This window comes from Gopherus flavomarginatus, chromosome 8 (assembly GCF_025201925.1).
Source record: "Gopherus flavomarginatus isolate rGopFla2 chromosome 8, rGopFla2.mat.asm, whole genome shotgun sequence".
Taxonomy (NCBI): domain Eukaryota; kingdom Metazoa; phylum Chordata; order Testudines; family Testudinidae; genus Gopherus; species Gopherus flavomarginatus.
In genome coordinates, this window is record NC_066624.1 from 5,740,824 (window position 1) to 5,759,307 (window position 18,484).

Consider the following 18,484-nt stretch of genomic DNA (forward strand, 5'->3'; position numbering starts at 1 on the left):
CTCCACACTGAAATTCAACAGCTTTGCTTGTGGATTTGTTTTCCTCATTTCTTTGAAGCCATCAGCCATGAAATGTTTGTCCTCAGTAGGAAAAAAATAAAGTTCTTTTCTGGAGCATTGCTAGGCAAGTATGAATAGATGGAATAAGAACATTCAACTGACTTCTGATAGAACAATAGGAAAAAGTATGGAAGTGAATGAAAAAAGAAAGTTCAAGTCACCCTTTTTTGTTGTGGGAGATGGTAATGAACAAACCTACCCACTACGAAGGATTTTTTCCAGGAAGTGTGGGTTGTCACAACTATCTATCCCTTAACTATCTTGAGTAGTGTGCTAGCGAGGCAGTTCTCATGCTGCTCCTGCACCCTGCTTTTGAAGGGGAGGCCACAGCCACTTGAACAGAGAATGAACGAATCTTATAGTCCAACGACACCTCGACCTATCAGTACCAGCTCACCTAACACCATGAAAACTTTTATGTGTTTTCTTATTGTATTTATTATAGCACAGACTATTGGGACTGTACTTTTTTGCTTATATCTTCACATGAAGCTGGATAAGGTAAGGTTAGAAATATGATCATGTTAAATGGACTGGTTCTAACAATGATTTATATTTAGCTCAAAGAAAACTAATTAACAACAGCGGAAAATGAGGCAGAATAATGCAAATAGTTGCACTTACATAGAAGCAGCATTTATCGCGTAAACCTTCTTGTTTATGCCTTAATTTTCCACTTAATAAAAGATACGTTGTCATGAAGAGTTTTCCACTTTAATTAACAAAATGATAATAGCATAGCAAGGGGCACTATAGATTATATCAAACTAAACTGCTTATTTTATCAGATTAAATACAGTGACAGTAGAATGATATATTTGTTGGGTTGGTTTGAACAGTTTGACAATTATTCTATGCGATTCATCGGGAGTGAGGTGACATCTTTTATTTTGTGATAGTATTTTAGATTCAGCAGTATTGAACTTTACAGTGATACCTAGCAAGAGGAAGAGATTTCAAAAGCCTTTTAAATATTTGCCTGTGATAATTTTATAGTAAGTTTCACTTTAGGAGAGTAGAGTTTTTTTAAATAAGCATAATCCAAATTATTCTGCTTCATGCTTCTAACAATATTTTTTAAAGAATTCAAAATTTCAAAACTGTTCAAGTTTGCCCTTATTGAAACTGCAGCCAGACTATGCTATGCTTATAGTCGCTTGCCTAAAACTAATTTTAGTCAAGTAAAAAAAATGATGTACAGTAAGTGAGCCAGCTGTGCTTCATATATCAAGTAAAACAACCGAACTGGGTATTAAAAGAAATGATGTACAGTAAGTGAGCCAGCTGTGCTTCATATATCAAGCAAAACAATCGAATTGGGTATAAAATAAAGTGTATTCTCCTTAAAAGGCATGCAGACAATATTTTCTCATTGAAATTAAAAATAAAGATTTTTGCACATTTATAATTTAAATTTAAATGAGCTAATACTGATCCCTAATCATGGAATGTAGAGCTGGGCTCCAAATGTTAAAGTACAAGAGGCAAAAGAGTCTGGAAGATTAAGACTGGGTTAGTTTGCATGCAGAGGATTAGTTTGTAAATTCTGTACCCACCTTGAGTGGTACCTTACTATGCAGTAGTCCCACTGATTTGAATATAACTACTTGTGCAGTATGGTACTACTCAAGAGAAACAAAGCATCACAGTCTGTCTGAATGAATGTAATGACTAGTTATCACAACAAAATATTTCTTCTCCGAGTTATGACATCGACTGTTTTGGTCTAAAAGAAGATGAAATGCAATTGTACACCATAGAAAGAGTCTGAATCTGCCACCCTTACTCATGATGAGTAGTGAGTCTGACCCTGCATTTGGATCCACTAGCATAGATCATGCAGAAGTCTGTTCCAATCACTGAAATGTGTATTGGCACAGGAGTCTGTGTTCCTCCATCCCAATACAGCCTCAATGATTTCAGTGGGACTTCTTACCGATTCAAGGTTCTACTCTACACGACTAAGGGTGGCAGAATCAAGCTCTTCATCAAAATTCACACACAGATACCTAGAGCAACTGATGAAATCTCACCTTCTGCCTTTTGAAAAGGGGAAAAATGTAAATTAATTAGGGCTGTCAAGCGATTAAAAAAATTAATCGCGAGTAATTGTACTGTTAAACAATAGAATACCATTTATTTTAAATATTTTTGGATGTTTACTACTTTTTCAAATATATTAATTTCAATTACAACACAGAATACAAAGTGTACAGTGCTCAGTTTATATTTATTTTTTATTACAAATATTTGCCCTGTAAAAAACAAAATTGTATTTTTCAATTCACCTCATATAAGTACTGTAGTGCAATCTCTTTATCATGAAAGTTGAACTTACAAATGTAGAATTATGTAAAAAAAACCCAAAAACCTGCATTCAAAAATAAAACAATGTAAAACTTTAGAGTCTACATATCCACTCAATCCACTCTTGGTCAGCCAATCACTCAAACATACAAGATTGGTTACAATTTGCAGGAGATAATGCTGCTTGCTTCTTGTTTACAATGTCACCTGAAAGTGAGAACAGGGGTTTGCACGGCACTGTTGGAGCTGGCATTGCAAGATTTTATGTGCCAGATGCACTAAAAATTCATATGTCCCTTCATGCTTCAACCACCATTCCAGAGGACATGCTCCCATGCTGATGATGGGTTCTGCTTAATAATGATCCACAGCAGTGTGGACTGACACATGTTCGTTTTCATCATCTGAGTCAGATGCCACCAGCAGAAGGTTGATTTCCTTTTTTGGTGGTTTGGGTTCTGTAATTTCTGCATTAGAATGTTGCTCTTTTAGGACTTCTAAAAGCATGCTCCACACCTCGTCCCTGTCAGATTTTGAACGGCACTTCAGATTTTGGATAGCATTTGGTCGAGTACTGTAGCTATTTTTAGAAATCTCACATCTGTACATTCTTTGTGTTTTGTCAAATCTGCAGTGAAAGTGTTCTTAAAATGAACATGTGCTGCGTCATCATCCGAGTCTGCTATAACATGAAATATATGCAGAATGCGGGTAAAACAGAGCAGGAGGCATACAATTCTCCTCCCAAGGAGTTCAGTCACAAATTTAATTAATGCATCATTTTTTAAACAAGCATCATCATCATGGAAGCATGTCCTCTGGAATGGTGGCCAAAGCATGACGGGGCATATGAATGTTTAGCATATTTGGCATGTAAATATCTTGCAACATGGGCTACAAAAGTGCCATACCAATGCCTGTTCTCACTTTCAGGTGACATTGTAAATAAGAAGCAGGCAGCAATATCCCCCACCAATGTAAACAAACTTGTTTGTCTGAGCAATTGGCAGAATAAGAAGTAGGACTGAGTGGACTTGTAGGCTCTGAAGTTTGTTTTGTTTTTGAGTGCAGTTACGTAACCAAAAAAAAATCTGCATTTGTAAGTTACACTTTCAGGATGAAGAGATAGCACTTCAGTACTTGTATGAGGTGAATTGAAAAATACTATTTCTTTTATCATTTTTACAGTGCAAATATTTGTAATAAAAATAATAAAATAAAGTGAGCACTGTGCACTTTATATTCTGTGTTGTAATTAAAATCAATATTGAAAATGTAGAAAAACACCCAAAAATATTTAATAAATTTCAATTGGTATTCTATTGTTATAAGTGTGATCAATCATGATTAATTTTTTTAATTGTGATTAATTTTTTTGAGTTAATCACATGAGTTAAATGCAATTAATTGACAGCCCTAAAATTAATACAAAAGATCTGAGAGCAAGTTTCAATTGCTGTTATTCATTTTAGGGACAAAATTCCCATTGAAGTTAATGGGAACTTTGCTTGAGTATGGACTTCAGGATTGGGCGCTTGAGGTATGGTGTAGGGATCTATTGTTTCATGAGACGTTGTTTCAGAATACAGTGAGTTTATTTTCTTTTGTCTGTTGGCCTCTAGCATTCTGTTTACCCTCTCTATTATCTCACTGACAGTTGGAACAGGAGTTGAGCTTACAAGAAGATTATTTGTTCCTCCGAAGAATACAAAAATGTCGGAAACCAGAAGGTGTGAGCTCATCATTATTGGACTGTAAGGAGATCATAAACAGATTCCAGGATCTGCTAGTCAAGGTAAGATGCTACTAAATAAACAAAGAGGCTGATAAAGATTGGCAATGTCACATATGTATGTACACACACACAATATTGCAAAGTTGTATTTAAAAAGTAATATTTGTACACTTCCACATATTGGACCAGATTCTAATCCCATTTTAACTAGAATTAAATTCAGAATAACTCAATTGAAGTAAATAGAATTATTATAAAGTAAGTGTGATCAGAATCTGGCCCATTAAAACAAACATTATAGAGCCTGATTGTACAAACACAAATACCTGTGGGTAATTTTACTCACATAATCTGCTCCAGCTGACAATGGAATGTTTGTCTTAGAAAGTTTGACAATCGTCTGCATTGAATGAAACTTTTAACAGGCATAGGATAAAATGAGATTTCATTATTTATCATGTACTGAAGACAAAGGTATAGGAAAGGCTCAATTATATTGGAGTTCAGTTACTGTGTCTGTTTAGAGTGTGAGCTCCAGAGGGCTCGGATCATGTCTCCTCCATGTTAAATATAGTGCAAGGCAGTGGCGTTGGAACAATGTTTATAGAGGGGAAGCTAAAAGCCATTGAACAAAGCTATAAACCCTGTATATGATGGAAACCACTTCAAGCCAAGGCGTGGTGCCACACTTCCTGCACTCCTAGTTCCAGCACCTCAGTGCATGGTATACCAGTGGCACTTAACACATCATAATTATTACACAGGAGTAACATTATCCAGAACAATATTTGCAATGCGCCAAACATGAAAAATATAGATGACAAAATACTGGGTCACTCTAAGCCCTTCACGATATTTGCTCTTTTTTACATTAAAATGAGTTACATTATGTAACAACAATCTCACCCATTATTTAACAAACAAGACAGTAGCTACAAAAGGGTACACAAGAGGTTGTGTTCTCAGTACCACACTCAGGACATTGAAACCCTAACTCTCATCGGCTTAGTGGGAGTGTTGGAGCTGACGCCCTGCAAGTTGATCTCATATTGTATCCAAGAAAAATTGTTCTCCTTAACCCTTGAGGATAGGACAAGGAGCAATGGGCTTAAATTGTAGCAAGAGAGCTTCAGGTTGGACATTAGGAAAAACTTCTTAACTGTCAGGGTGGTTAAGCACAGGAATAAATTGCCTAGGGAGGTTGTGAAATCTCCATCATTGGAGATTTTTAAAAGCAGGTTAAACAAACACGTGTCAGGAATGGTCTAGATCAGTGGTTCTCAAACTAGGGCCACCACTTGTTCAGGGAAAGCCCCTGGAGGGCTAGGCCGGTTTGTTTACCTGCCGGGTCCGCAGGTTCGGCCGATTGCAGCTCCCACTGGCCATGGTTCACCACTCCAGGCCAATGGGGGCTGCAGGAAGGGCGGCCAGCACATCCCTCGGCCCGCGTTGCTTCCCGCAGCCCCCATTGGCCTGGAGCAGTGAATCATGGCCAGTGGGCACCGCAATCGGCTGAACCTGTGGACACGGCAGGTAAACAAACCTGCCTGGCTGGCCGGGGGCTTTTCCTGAACAAGTGGTGGCCCTACTTTGAGAACCACTAATCTAGATAATATTTAGTCTTGCCATGAGTGCAGAGATTGGATTAGATGACCTGTTAAGGTCCATTCCAGTCCTATGATTCATTAACATTGCTCTGATGCCAGCTTTCATGCAGAACTGGAGGGAGCTCCATTTGTGGGCTGCTGGTAGGATCTGACCCTGTGTGCTAAACAGTGCGCAGAAGGCCTGATTCTCCACTGTCTTGCACCTTACTGACACCTTTGGAAGGTGGGTGTAAAATGCTGTCACTAGTGTGAGATTTGGTAGTGTTTTTACACCCACATTGCACAGGTGTCAATGACTACACAAGTTGCAAAGCGCTTGAGAACTGAGCCCAGACACTGTGCTCATTTTGATTTCTGGGGGTGAGGTGCAGCACATACTGTTTGGCAGCTAGAAAAAAGTCTGCTATTCATGAAGAAGCAAGGCAGCAGGTTGTTCGAGATGCGTGAGAACAGTGTGCATAGCACATCTGAGTCTAAATTCTGCTCGAGCATAGACGCTTTATGTTACGCAGTCCTTGGTTTGCGCATGGAAGCGCAGTGCCATTAATGTTAATGAGAATTCCACGCACAGATCTAAGCTAGCACAGGGCTCCAGATGTTTGATATTAGCTACATGGACACAGATCATCATAGGTTTTTTTAAATTCAGGTACTTAACTATGAGCTCATTGACGAGGCACTAACTAGGATCCATTTGGTATAGTCAGTAAGTTCCTTCTGGCATTTCCCAGTGGATAGAATAGGTGAAGAGAACCAGCTAATGAACTCTGAATTGGTGTCAGACTAGGGGAATGTGCCCTCAATCTGCCTCTCTCTTGGAATAATTAATTAGCAGTGTTTATTCTGTTCTGTAAATATAATAATTTGGCATTTTCTACCTGCATTAAGTGGATTCTGGTGGCAGGCCCATCAGGGGCCCATCAAAGTCAAATGAGAGTCCTTCCGAACGTTTTCAATCAGGCTCTAGTTAATAAAGCAAATCATGCCTGAAACCGACCAGCCTCATCAGTTCTGAATACCCTCTAGTCACGTGTATGAGCTGGAGGAGACCAGCATTGCAGCTCTATGCTATAGCCTTTTAGGAAAGCCTCACACTTCTTGAATTGCCCTGTACAGTCATTCTTCTAAGTGTTTTCAAATACACCTTTCCTGTCACAGCATTTTAATAATATAAAAACTAAAATCAAAGGCTCTTTAAATTGTGAACTACAAATGGAAAGTCAAAACTCTGCTGCACATGACCTCAGCAGAGCTGTTTTCACAAGTTCTGGTGATAGGTATCCCAGAACCGAGAGCCAAAGAGCTCTCAGGGCGAAATTGTAACCTCACTAACATCTTTTGAATACAGTGCTGGGGAACAGGAATAAATGAGGTCAGTAGTAGGTCTTAAATATCTGCTGTACCAAAGCAATGAAAAATACTGCTTACCATAAAAATGAATTCCAATAGGCTGCACTGAAGGGAAGAAAAGATTTCACAACACAGTTGATGAAAATGGGAACTTACTGGCATTTTTCTTTCTGCTTTCTCAAATATTTATCTTATCTTCTCTCCATACCTCAGAAACACTGATAAGGTAGTTCAGGCACTAGAGAGAACCGAGAGGATTACACTCAATGATGATGAGCTGTCAATTTCTTTTATTCAAACCTTGCCAAACAGTAATAACCAATGTCACTTGTAGGGTATTTGTGTTGGAGGGGCACTGTATTGTCCCCCACAAGTGCTATGCTTTGTTTATGTACTAACATTGATTCTGCTAATGCAAGGTCAGAGTGGTTGCCAGAAGAACAAAAAGGGGTGATCTATTCTCCAATCTTTTTCTACTCATGGAATTTTTACTGTATAATGAGGCTGGTAGATAGGGAATGCCTTAGTGTTCTAGGCCTCTGATTTGAAATGCAAGCAGCCCTTCATCCTCCTGTCAGACAAAAGGAATAACATGCAGTTTAATATGGATTAACCTTTAGGGTCAAACTGTTTTGCTCTGTATGGATATTTACATATGAGTAAAGGTTTGGTTCCCTCCCCCTGCCACTATTTTTCATTGTGCTGTCCTACCCTCTAGCTCCCCGAATTTGCTGCCTTTCCTTTCGTACGGCCCTGCAATCCTTTAGGATGATAAGTTTCATGTAAATCTAAAATATTAGAGGTCAAACTCTGCTCTTAGTTATGCTGGTGTCCTTTTACTATGAATATTGTTATATGGTCACAGATAACTCCAAGGGTACTATTCTGATACCTTTGGTTATCACACATACATTGTAGGATGAGATGTGCTATGTTTGGAACACTAATTAAATGTGATTTCAAATCTCTGAATAACCTTTTTTAACGCTCTGGTTTTAGGATACAGAAGTCAGCAAGGATGATGCAAAATTTGAAATGCAAAAAGGTACATTTCTTGATATTCTGGAAACTTTTACTAAACGAAATAAAGTGGAAACTAGGTCTGTCAAGAGACAATTTTCTTTGCATCACTGAAAACATCAAAGATAACATAGGAAATCTGGGAATGGCCTGCACTGTGCTTGGAGCCTGATCTTGCTCCCAGTGAAGTCAATGGCAACGCTCCCATGTAGCAGGTTTTGTTCCTTATGGTTCAGAAGGTCTAGAGTCAGTATCTTAATATCTTTGGCAAACTTTAGCTTTACAGTGTCATTTTGGAACAAGATTTGAGGCATCCTTTGCTCAGCATCTGGCTCTTTCAATGCTATTATATCATGATAGCATGAGGCAGCAGAACATCTCTACTAACGTAAGAAGGATAAGATGTCAGAAGAATAGAAAGTGCTTGCCAGGAAAGTGACCAAAAAGTGCTGAATTGCTAAATCTGCTGGTATAAAAGCCAGTAACGAAGCACTGTTCTGCCAGTGCCCCCATGCAGCTAATCCTTCAGTTTACGTAGGCAGAAAATATTTTACCAACTATTTACTATGTATTGTATGCCCATCATCTGTGTGAGGCCATTGTTCATACCAAACAAATTGAAGAGTTCCTGCTGCTAATTAAAGCCAGCGAGTTAAAGCCCTTTTGAAGTCAGTGGGGCTGTACACCTGCAACCAAAGGGAGGATTGAAACACAGCATATACAGAAGGAGTGTCAAGGTGGCATACATGTAAATACTTATTGGTGGTGTGCATTTTACAGTCCTGCCTGATGGATTCCTGTTGGTGCATCTGTCATATCTTGACTGGGCTCCTATAAGGGAATGTCTTCACTGCAGAGTTAGCCCAGGTGATTAGCACCTGAGTCCGAGCATTCAAGTTAGTCTAGCTCAGATGTGAGCAGCCACACAGCAAAGCTATGCCTGTATTACTGCATCCTCACTGATGCTACACTGACCCATGTGTGTAACTAGGACTGCTGGGGGCACATCTCATAATGCTTGGCACTGCAGTAAATTGAGCCACTCTATAATTTTTTCCCAGTAAATTGTGGGAGGATTTGTCTGTCCTTCTAGGCACATGGGGAATTATGGGAAGGCATTGGAGGACTATCAGCATTCAGTGATTTAGCCTGTGTCCTCTCTGCAAAGTGGGAACATTACCAGCCCGAGTGAAAGTGGAATCCAGGCTCTAACCATCACCCCCAGCCAGCCCAGCTAACCCAGGGTGAAAGCACCATCAAACTTGGGTGAAAGGGTTTTTGCTTGTGGAAGGGAGGGGAGTTAGGGGCAACCTTTGAGTCAGAGCCTGAGCTAACTCTGCAGTGAAGACATTCCCTGCTCACCTCAAGCAGAGGGTGTTAGGGTAAGGCTTATTGAAGTGGTTAGTTGCTGCAGTACACAGCATCCTACTGTCTGGGTGAGGCTGGTTTCTGTGAGCGCATAACACCTTTACACTGTGTGCCCCACAAGAAACCTATTGGTAATTCAGCATGCCAGCAAGCCCTTCAGGGTCTGGGAGTTGGTTATTTAATGCACCATCTGTCACTTCATTTGAACCTTACATTTGACGTTTGATGAGATGTCTCTGCTGTCAGTGCCTTTCAGGGCAGCAGCAAGGCATTCTGAGCGGAAAGTCCCCATCTTGCTGTGCCCATCAAAGCTCGAATTTGCATTTGTACACATGGAAATTTGTACAGGTTTTGTTTGGTCAGACTTTTGACTGAATATTAATTTAGGCTCTGGTCCTGCAGGTCTCAGCATGGGCACAGGGGGCTGCTTCCATAGGGCTCATTGCAAGATTGGGGCCATTAACTCTATTAGACAGGGAAGTTTTCTGTCAGGGATGGGGCTTTTTAAAATCATTCCTGATGATTCTGGCTCTTGTGTACTTTAATATTATTACACAGCACAGTGCGTCCAGGGCAGTTGCTGTACCGTCCAAGATAATGAATAAGGATAAATACATGAATAAATCACTGGCCTTGTTTGATTGCAGATGACAGGCAGCAACCAATTTCAGCTCACCTAATGGGGTTCAAAAACAGCACCAAGAAAGTATCAGGTAAGGAACTCAGCTTTGCCAGACCTTATTCACAAATCAGAGGGGTGGAGAAGGAAACTGGGATTTATAAATGGTGAAATAATCATACTAATTATTATAATAATTGGGAGGGCATATCTAGTGGAGTCTCCCAGGAGTCAATCCTTGCCCAAAGTCACCCAGCAGGCCAGTGGCAGAGCCAGGAATAGCACTCAGATCTCTTGAGTCCCCGTCTTCTGCTCTAGCCCCTGGGCTCACATTTTCCTGTGTGGGGTTTTGCTCTTCAGGGAATCAAACACAGCGGTAACTATGTAGAGTATTATTCTTGAGTATGATGATATTGCATGTAGGCTAACTCCTGCTTGCCTTACTCATGCGTATCTGCCCACTGAACTCCACTGGGTCAATGCACTTGAATAAGGTGGGCTCAATTTGGTCCTATGTGAAGTGTAATTGAAGGGCTACAGAGAGTTAGAAGACAATAATTCTAGCATAGGAGTTTGGTGACAACATAAACTAAACCTTGCAATGAACGTTTTTCCTTTTGCTTCATTCCTGGTTGTTTTCTGTGTTTTTTAATATCATGTTTCCTAGAAATAAATAATAAATTTTCTTTAAGAAAAGGAAATAATGTCATTGTTTTCAAATGGACCACTCTCCTGCTGCAATCTGGCTAAAATACATTTGATCTTGTAGGGCATGTCAGAGGATGCCTACAAGGATTGTGTGCCTTTTGCAGAGAGTGTGTGTGTGGTATATGTGTATGTGTGTGCTTTTTGTAAGGTTATTTCTGGTGGTCATTTTACAAGAAAAATGCTAAACGAAGAATAGCATCATACCAGGGATTGTCAGGGTCAGCTGTGAGCGGAGAGGGTTAGGGCTGGTTTAAGTGAAGGGTAATGTTCGTCATATGCAGAATCTGAAATAGCCCATGGCATAGGCAAAATAAGGCCTAGTCCTGCAAACCCTTCGTCATGAGTGTAGTCCTTAGTCATGCAAAGTGTCTCACTCTTCTCAAGGCTGTCTCCACATTTCCCCTAAAATTTCTCACCTTTGATATCAACAGTGAGAACACTCATTAGATAAGGCGCTGATGGTCACTGGCTTTAAAGGGTATATCTACACTGCAATTAAAAACCCATGACTGGCCTGTGCCAGCTGACTCAGGCTCGCGGGGCTCAGGCTATGCGGCTGCTTAATTGCAGTGTAGATGTTTGGGCTCAGGTTGGAGCCAGACTCTAGGACCCTGCAAGGTGGGAGGGTCCCAGAATTCAAGCTGTAGCTTGAGCCTGAATCTCTCTATTGCAATTAAACAGCCCCTTAGCCAGAGCCCCACGAGCCTGAGGCAGCTGTTGCAGGTCAGCCACGGGTGTCTAACTGTAGTGTAGACAGATCCTTAGTCACTATAATGAATGTATAGACACCACAGAGCCATGTTCTGTACCATCTCAATTACATTTACCTAGAACAGTTTTCTGAAACTGCTCAATATGTTGTGGTCCTGTCTACACTTGCATTTATACCATTTTCATCACTGGTTCGGCTGCACTAATTGTCAGCAATAGGTAAATTTTCTAGAGTAGTCCTGGCCCAGGAGACAGCCTGCAAGAGCAAAGGTGTATGAGTAAGCGTCTGCAAGATCAAACCTATAATCTGGTAAAAATCTCTAAACCTAAGCACATTTCGATTGACTCTGGAGTAACTACCAGTAAACAGAAATTGCTCTTTCCATCTCTGACGCTACAACTCACACAGACTTTATTCCACTTTATAGCTCAACCCATAGCCTTGGGGAAACCTTAGTATCAGATGAAAATCACAAAAAAACTCCCTGTAATCCTATTGATATTATCATGTAAACTAACAAAAACTCAGAAATGAACTAGTTTGGCTGGAACTCAGTGCTTAGACTCAGCCATTAGGGAAAAAGAAAACAAGACGGTAACATGCATATGTATAGATCCCATGCTGAATTATTCCTTCACTAACAGAACTTCTTATTAAAGGACAAGATACCCATCCTGCTCCTATTGCAGTGAATGGTATTTCAGTTTCTCCAGGGTTGGGTTTTTTGTGAGGTAATCAGAAACACTGATACTGGATATTATTTTCATATTAATATCTGAAGCTGGAGTTCATTCTATTCTCTTCACTGGATTATAGAGGGTCACTCAACACATAGCTTGCTCTGGAACAGTCATAACCATCAATGGGATTATTTGTGTGCCCTAAATCCAGAACAGACCGTGAGTGTTTAAATTCTGCTCTGTGCTGTAATGCCATTCTCAGAACTCCATCAGGTCTAGCAAACTTCCAAAAACCTTAGTTATTTATTTTCTACTTCCTTACCTGATTCTCACTCTTTTTTTCCTATTAGGAAAAAAAATCAAGACTTTTTTTTAATTTAAAGTTGAAAATGAGTATTTGCTCGGTAGACTTCAATAGGACTTGATTTTGCATTAGAGAAGTCAATGGGAACATTGTAATTGACTTCAATGGGCACAGGATCAGGTATGTCTATACAGCAACTAGACACCCATGGCTGGCCTGTGCCAGCCAACTTGGGCTCGGGCTGTTTCATTGTTGTGTAGACTTCCGGGCTCGGACTGGAGCCTGAGCTCTAGAATCCTTCTACCTCACAGGGTCCCAGAGCCCAGGCTCCAGTCTGAGCCCAGAAATATTCACAGCAATGAAACAGCCCTGCAGCCCAAGCCCTGCAAGCCTCTTGGCTGGCAGGTGCCAGCCATGAGCGTTTAGCTGCTGGGCAGACATATCCAAAGGGTTCCAGCTGAAGCTCAGGCTCTGCAGCCTAGGGAGAAGGGTGGGCTTCAGAGCTCAAGCTGCAACATCTACACAGCAGTTTTTAGTGCTGTAGTGTGAGACCAAGTCTGCAGCCTGGGGCCCAGATACTCGCTGCTGCAGGCTGTGTAGGTGTGTACTCTGATTGCTTGTCATATTTCGTGTTCTAAATTAGAGAGGGTTTTTAGTTATTTTAGTTTAGTTATTTGACGATGCTCAAGGTGGTTGTATAAGTCAGCCAAGAAAAGGCCCCTCCTGTGCTCTTCTGCTCAGCTCTCTTTGATCTAATGGGTATTTTACCTGAGTAAGGATGTACTCTGAAAATGTCCTTGGCACCTCCACTCACCCCCACTAGCTGTGGCAACTGGTGCACACACAACAGCCCAGCCTGGCATGCAGCAGATAGTGCTGCAGTTGCTGTTGGTGGAGATTTGTGTCTTGCCACAAGAACATTTATGGTACATAAGTTGCTAGGCTCGGAGGCACCCACTACAACTGTAGAGTGAAACCTGCAGCAAGTTTATGTTACACTTCCTCATCTGATTCTCACCCTCTTCAGTAGCTGGAAGAGGGCAATGGAAGGGGGAATCTAAATACAGGGTACAGGTCAGAAACAAATGTCAGCACCTGGGTGTTGAACACACCTGATAACATAAAAACAATCATTCATTTCAGAGGGACTCTTCATGGCTATGAGTCAGCTCCTCTCATAGGCAATGCCCGAGCCCCTGAAGGCTGCATTGATTTCAGTGGAGCTATGCCCATTTACACAGCTGAGAATCTGCCTTTTTGTGTTTATTATTTGTAGCAAAACGTATTATAACCATGACTACTTCTCTGCTGCGTAAAGAAGGCCAAATGCTAAGCCACACACCAGGTCAATCAGAGGGGACAGTGTGGGTTAAGAACCAAAAAAACCCAACTTCCTTCCTGTGTATAAATAACACAGCAGGGCAAAAGGCCACTCTAGTGCTGGGATCCCGTTAGAGCGCAGAGGGGAAGGACAGAATATCCACCTAGAGCTCCCAGTCCAGCTCTAATAATTCCCATCCGCTTGTACCTCACAGACTCATAGACTTTAAGGTCAGAAGGGACCATTATGATCATCTAGTCTGACCTCCTGCACCAGGTCCGGCTTTAGGCTTATTCCACCAATTCCCCCGAATCGGGCCCCACACCTAAGAGGGCCCCGCACCCAGTGAGAATCCCGTCCCTAGCTACAGGCGCCTTTTTAATTTTTACTCACCTGGCAGCGCTCCAGGTCTTCAGCGGCACTTCAGCAGCGGGTCCTTCACTTGCTCTGGGTCTTTGGTGACACTTCGGCGGCGGGTCCTTCAGTGCCGCTGAAGACTTGGAGCGAGTCAAGGACCCACCGCCAAAGTGCCGCCGAAGACTCGGAGCACCGCCCGGTGAGTACAAGCCCCACGTGTTTTACATGTGTGAGGTTTTTTTGTTTTTGTTTAAATCGTACTTGCCAGGGCCCCATCGAAACTGTTCGAATTGGGCCCCGCACTTCCTAAAGCCGGCCCTGTCCTGCACAATGCAGGCCACAGAAACTCACCCATCCACTTCTATAACAAACCCCTCACCTATGTCTGAGTTATTGAAGTCCTCAAATTGTGGTTTGAAGACCTCAAGCTGCAGAGAATCCTGATGACAACTGATACAACTACTTGCCATGAAGAACAAGGATCCCCTTTCTCCCAGAGCAGGAAGAGGGAGCACAGAAAGAGGGAGGCTGTGCTGTGCTGTGCTGTGGGCAGCGCTCATAGCCCCAGAGGAGGAGCATCTGGGCAAGGGCAGGATGGAGACTGGGAAGCTGTGCTGGGGAGCAGTTATCTTGCTACATGCTGTAGATACACTTCGAGAGACAGTTCTTACCACAATGAGCTTACAGTCTAAACAGACAAGAGAGATTCGGGGTGGGACTGATTCCATTCACACGAAATGTTCTAATGGTATTTTTTTTTCCTAATGTGATTTCTGACTCATTCAACTCAAAAGTGATATTTTTCCCTCCACAGTTTTACAATGGCAGAAAACTGGGTATGCCCCTATGAGCAACCTGATATCTTACAAAGGAGGGACATTGAAGGTGGAAAAAGAAGGGCTCTACTACATCTACTCCCAGGTCAGCTTCTGCACCAAGACAGCACCTGGGGCGCCATTTACAGTGTTTATTTATTTGAACCTACCATCAGAAACTGATCGGCTCTTATTAAAGGGACAGGATACACACAGCTCATCCAGTGTTTACTGTGCCCTACAATCCACTCACCTGGGAGGAGTGTTTGAACTCCGGAAAGGTGACATGGTGTTTGTTAATGTGACAGATTCGACTCAAGTGAACTATGATCATGGAAACACATACTTTGGTATGTTTAAACTCTATTGAGAAGTGACCTGCCATGAAGAACAGAACTGCAGGAGGCCCCATCCCAACTTTGTTGAACAAAGTGAATCCTGGTTTCCAATATTTATGTTCCTTTGCATCTTTAGTTTTCTTGTATTTAGTTCTGTATATTTTGTTATTTATTAACTGGGGCAGAATGAGCCCTTAGAACAGAAACAGAACAAAGTTTGGAGCTGTTACTGTGTGCACTTTGTTCTCACCTTTACTCATTGTGGAATGTCTGTACACATCTGTATCATATGTATTTAAGCCTTCCATGCCCTGTGTGCTATTACTTGTCTGACAGAGTGGATATGCTTATTTAGTAGAACATAATATGAGTGTTTCTTTCCAAACAACATTATGTATCTCTCAGAGGACTCCAGTCAGATAGATTATATGTACCTCTTTTTCAATCTGCTTATAAAGTAACAATGGAAAAACTTTAATGGTTTAGAAATATCTTCTCTAGGAAAAAAACAATCAGCAAATTGCCATCCTTAAGCTGTAACTGCCAATGACACATATTTACCATTTAAATCGTATATTTCACCTGAAGTCTCCCCTCTTTTCATCTCTGTATATGTACAATATACAATCAGCAGAGACTTGTACCTTTTATAATCATGTGATATTTGCTGGGGCTTGTTCACACTGGGTGAAATTCACTCTGGAGCAGAAGGGCCTGCACAAGGTCCATGTGCCACTCCTGTCCTCAGAACAGGGCTTCAGTGAGATGTAAATAGTCCTCTGCCCCAGGGTGAATTTCATCCACAGGCCTAGACTGTCCTGTATAGATTTGTGAATGAAGGGGACACTGCTCATGGAACAACCCACACCCATGTGAAAGGGAGCTTCAGCCACCCTCCCGGTACCACGACCCCTTCTCTCCAGGCCCCCTGGACAGTCCTCCTCCATTGGCCCTTATTCCGCACTAGAGGAAGAAATGAGAAGGCAGAAGGCTAGACCAGGCAGGATCCCTTGTCCAGTCCTATGATACACCTCCAAGCTGTATTATCTATTGTGTAGCGCCTCCCCTGGACATTTTGGGGCTAGCACTGCCAGGGTAGGTCCTGTTAGAGAGGCTCCATTGGTGTCACTAGGGCCATAGCTGGTGCAAAGGGACTGGACCTCTATGGACAGGCCCCAGAGCCTTTTTCATGTGGGAACAATGGGTAATATGGGATGTCCTTGCTGAGATTTTCTCCCCGAGACTTTCCTCCCATGGACTGTGAGAGAGGATGATCCAGCCCATAATAAATTAAGACAGTTACATAGCACCTTGCATCCAAAGATCCCAAAAACCAAGAGACTTTTAAGGGTCCTGATCCTGGAACTCTGACTCACTCAAATAGTACTCACTCATGGGAGTAGCTTGGTTGAAGTAAATAAAATTGCTTGTATAAGGGTTGCAGGATTGGGACATAGAATTTTTGCCTGAGTAAAGATTGCAAGATTGGCCCATATAGCATAGCATGGTCACTTGCCCAATCTTCAATATGTAGCCATCTCTGGGATGGAAGGCAGTAGTCTTTACATGCAGAACACACCAATACCAGTGACTGTGGAATTAAGGCCTGATGCTGTACCTACAGATGTCAATGGGAGGCATGCTCAGAATCTGCCAATATAAGTTTATATGTAGTGTTGGTGGCATAACTTCGTTAGAGAATGGAGTCAGTGAAATGTTTTTGTTTGAGTTATGTAAAAATTATTTATTTAATTAAAGCTGTATTATATTAATGGACAAAGGGAGGGAACAACTCAAAGTTACATTGAAAAATAGAAAGTATGCAAGGAATAAACATGACTGTTGTTATGTTTGTTCAGTAATGTTGGAGCCCCAGTATTGAATGTTGAGTTCTGAAGTGCTAAACAGGAAGTGCTGTATTGTTTACACATCACAGCACTGAGCTAATTTGCAGTCTCGCTACAACAGTTGGTGTAGAATTCTGCATACTGTAGTGTTACAAATAACAAACCATTTAGAAATTAACCAATAAAATTTCATTTGTATAGTTTTTAACGTGGTTGCATTTTTTAAAAAATATGCCAGAGTTTGCCACTCTGATTTGGGGTCTAGTGTAGAGTTCTGTACTGTTGCCCATCACTGTATCATCTGAGCACTTACGCTACAGGATACTGTATGTGCTTTCCTAACTGAAGTCATGACACTCAACATTATATGTACTCTTGCAGTTTGACAGGGATTTTGACTTTTCCTCTCTTGCCATACACAATATGCCTGTGCTTCTTTTATCCATGTATTTCCTGTGTATTTTCTGTATGAGTTTCCTCCCATCTCTCTTTTTTGCATAACTTCTTCCTCCTGCAAAAGTTACTCTTCATCAGACGGAAGTGGAAAAGTGAAATTATCTCAGCCAATCAGAGTGCAGTTACGTACAATTCTCTTCACACTGACTCTGTGCAATAACTACGTAGTATGGAAATATATGTACCTTAGCTGGTTGTCAGCCATTATTAGCCAGTTAAAGAACAAGGATCGGTAGAACCACTGGATGGTTATTTCTCACAGATTGTTCTGTGAATGCAACTCTTTGCACTCCCATTTCTTCAATGCAGCAGTGGCGAGTCCTGTGATGGGGGAGAAGAGGCAGCTGCAGCATGTAATACACAGAGGTGTCTGTTGCATTCAACAACCAATATTAAAATAAGAAACAATATGGGATATTTAGCACAAGGGAATTTACAGAGTTTTTTTAATCATTTCACATTGTCAAAGAAACCGAACCCCGCTAAAGGAGCCAATGGGAATGGACAGCAGATATCTCAGGGCCAAAGATCAGCTACAGCTGGGAAACAATTAACTTATCAAGGCTTCTGTCCCTGAAGCAGGGGCTTTTACCAGGTCTCTGCAGCAGTCAAAACCGCTGACCATGAGATACTGCCATCTCACCTGCAAGAGATGGCAGGGATCCAGGGGAAAGCACCATGATCAAGGAACTCCATGGCCTGGTCCCAAGACATCTAAAAGAGCCTAAAGACCTGGGAGGAAGACAGTGGTCGACACTTGCACTGCTCAGGCACGATGGAACTCTCCGCAATAAGGGTAAGGTTCTTCTGTGTGGGACACAGAGCTTTCCTGGGGACTGGTCGGAGACTATGGAACAAACTGCCTAATGTTCTGTGTTCA

The 18,484-nt window shown here is 41.7% G+C and overlaps 1 protein-coding gene across 1 annotated transcript; it reads left to right on the forward strand.

Moving 5' to 3' along the window:
* The first annotated feature begins 349 nt into the window (after nt 1-349).
* CD40LG (CD40 ligand) lies at nt 350-17,330 on the forward strand. The gene is made up of 5 exons (XM_050964865.1): nt 350-561; nt 4,025-4,162; nt 8,059-8,104; nt 10,095-10,160; nt 14,963-17,330. The coding sequence occupies exons 1-5, from the start codon at nt 406-408 to the stop codon at nt 15,331-15,333; spliced, it is 777 nt and encodes a 258-aa protein (XP_050820822.1). The 5' UTR covers nt 350-405; the 3' UTR covers nt 15,334-17,330.
* The last annotated feature ends 1,154 nt before the right edge of the window (nt 17,331-18,484 follow it).

What these genes read in the sequence shown, in the direction of transcription:
- CD40LG (XM_050964865.1), top strand. Translation starts at nt 406, where the DNA reads ATGAACGAATCTTATAGTCCAACGACACCTCGACCTATCAGTACCAGC. An exon ending in TTCACATGAAGCTGGATAAG is followed by an intron (nt 562 to 4,024) that starts GTAAGGTTAGAA and finishes TCTCACTGACAG; the next exon opens with TTGGAACAGGAGTTGAGCTT. An exon ending in AAAATTTGAAATGCAAAAAG is followed by an intron (nt 8,105 to 10,094) that starts GTACATTTCTTG and finishes GTTTGATTGCAG; the next exon opens with ATGACAGGCAGCAACCAATT.